Genomic DNA, 2,137 nt, shown 5'->3' on the forward strand with positions numbered 1-2,137 from the left:
AATGGACATTCATTTATTTATCATTTATCACATATTTTACATCATACACCAATCTACGAACAAATTTATTGACATTTATTTAATGGACATTCAACATTTTTGACATTTATTTATTTATCATTTATCACATATTTTACATCATACACCAATCTACGAACAAATTTATAATCAGGAAGACAACATAATTTCGGTACAACAGTTTAGCAATAAACAGGTCAACCACCAAATGAATCTCCCTGCCTAAATGTCTACTTCGAAACCTGGTTTGAATCCCTTCAGTTCGAATCCAGGTTTGAAACCATCCAGGTAGGTTAACCCCGAGCGGAACCGGGGTTCACAGTGGCAATTTCAGGGTATCCACACTGGACCGTGAATAAATTAATCACGTCGAGATCTTGCAAACGGATTGCACCTTCCCCCACCCATCAAGTTTAGTTTGAGTTGAACTTTACTGTTGAGTTGAGTTGAACAGTTGAATGCAGGCCAAAAAGTTTTAGTCGACGCATCAAGCTGTATACAGCCATCCTATAGTGAGATTTACTTGTGACGTGTTGGCTTTGATAGAAATTCATTCATCCACTCATGAATGATAAGCGTTCGATAAATGATAAGCGAGGGATGCTGACGTTTAAAAGAAATCTGTACCACTTGAGGTGCCTGAGGCTAGCTTCACACGCATTCGGTTTCAATCAGTTCGGTTCGTTTTCGGTTCGGTTCGGTTCGTTACCGAAAACGAATGAGGCTTTCATACAATGTCAGGTTTAATTCGTGCGGTTCTAATTGGGTATTTTCTTCTCAAACACAGCTGTGTTTGGATTTTCACAGTTCATGCTGGTATGTTTAAATATAACAGGTGGTGTTAAATTGTAAGATGGTGTTTCTTGAACAACAAAATTTTAAAGATATTTAAAAATTGTGAATTATTTGAATAGTTTCTTTTTGATTATGTTAATTTTGGATGTTCAGAGAGATTATTTTTTAAATTGTAAATTTGTTCCTTGTTTTGACACATGGCATATAAACTACAAAATACTGAATTCTTGATGCAGTATTATAATTGTTGAAGTCTATTCATTCAAGGATTCTCCAAACACTAGAGGTGTGCCATCAACAGCCAAATATGAGGTTGCAATTTTTGGAGCTGTAGGCTTTTCTGGTTCTAAATCGTATCGTGCAATTATTGTCATAAATTGAGTCATTGTGCAAACGGCGAGGATTGTGTAGAATAGGAATTCGGCTTTCTGACTCCTGAAAGGCTTGACCTCGGTGACAATGATAACAATCAGGTTTCCTAGCGCTATCGACAGATACCACATGGCCAATGTCACCGATTTCATCGATTTCGGAGCTTGCGCTACTTATCTCCATGATTTATGTTCTCTCCATTGATGAAATCATGTAATATTCGAGGAAAAAATAGAAAAATGTAAATTCTCCCTGAGTTTTATAGTCCAGTCAAGGAAAGATTATAGAGGGAAAAGTTGGGAAGACAATTTTTGAGCTTTCATTGCCTGGACTATTAATTTATATCTTTCATATTTTTTTAGCAAACTATTCATTGAGAAAAAAAAGGTTCCTGTTAACTAACAGAAATGAATTGACCATATGATTTTGACTTGGAAAATTTTGAAACAGATAATCACGATATCAGGTAGAAATAAAAACAAAAAAGGCAAGCGTGTGTAAAAGACTTTGTTTTTTCCTGTTTCCCTAGCAACGAATTCGAATATGATGAAACCTATTCGTGTGGAGGGGGCGTTTGGTGCTATGCGGTTGCTATTCGGTACCGAATTCAAACCGAATCATCGTTTCACACTTACCGGAACTTGCCGAAAACGAAATGAGCCGAACCGAACCGAAAGTGTGTGAAAGTAGCCTCTCGCTAGCAACGAATTGAAACCTGATGGAATTTATTAGAGTCAAGTGGGCGTTCGGTTCTATGCGGTTTCTATTCGGTACCGAATTCAAACCGAATTACCGTTTTACACTTATCGGAATTTGCCGAAAACGAACCGAATGAGTGTGAAACTAGCCTGATAATAGTAGCAAATAGGATGATAGCGGACAAAATCAATAAGAAAGATGATTAAAAAGAGAAACAAAGTGGAGAGACGCGAAGCAGAAGGAGAGAAAAATT

The 2,137-nt window shown here is 37.0% G+C and overlaps 1 protein-coding gene across 1 annotated transcript; it reads right to left on the reverse strand.

Moving 5' to 3' along the window:
• Window positions 1-1,063: 1,063 nt before the first annotated feature.
• On the reverse strand, window positions 1,064-1,337 carry LOC120350063 (peptide transporter family 1-like). The gene has a single exon (XM_039422162.1). It carries the CDS (start codon window positions 1,335-1,337, stop codon window positions 1,068-1,070), a length of 270 nt encoding a protein of 89 aa, XP_039278096.1. The 3' UTR covers window positions 1,064-1,067.
• Between the last annotated feature and the right edge of the window lie 800 nt (window positions 1,338-2,137).

This window comes from Nilaparvata lugens, chromosome 2, assembly GCF_014356525.2.
Source record: "Nilaparvata lugens isolate BPH chromosome 2, ASM1435652v1, whole genome shotgun sequence".
NCBI lineage: Eukaryota > Metazoa > Arthropoda > Insecta > Hemiptera > Delphacidae > Nilaparvata > Nilaparvata lugens.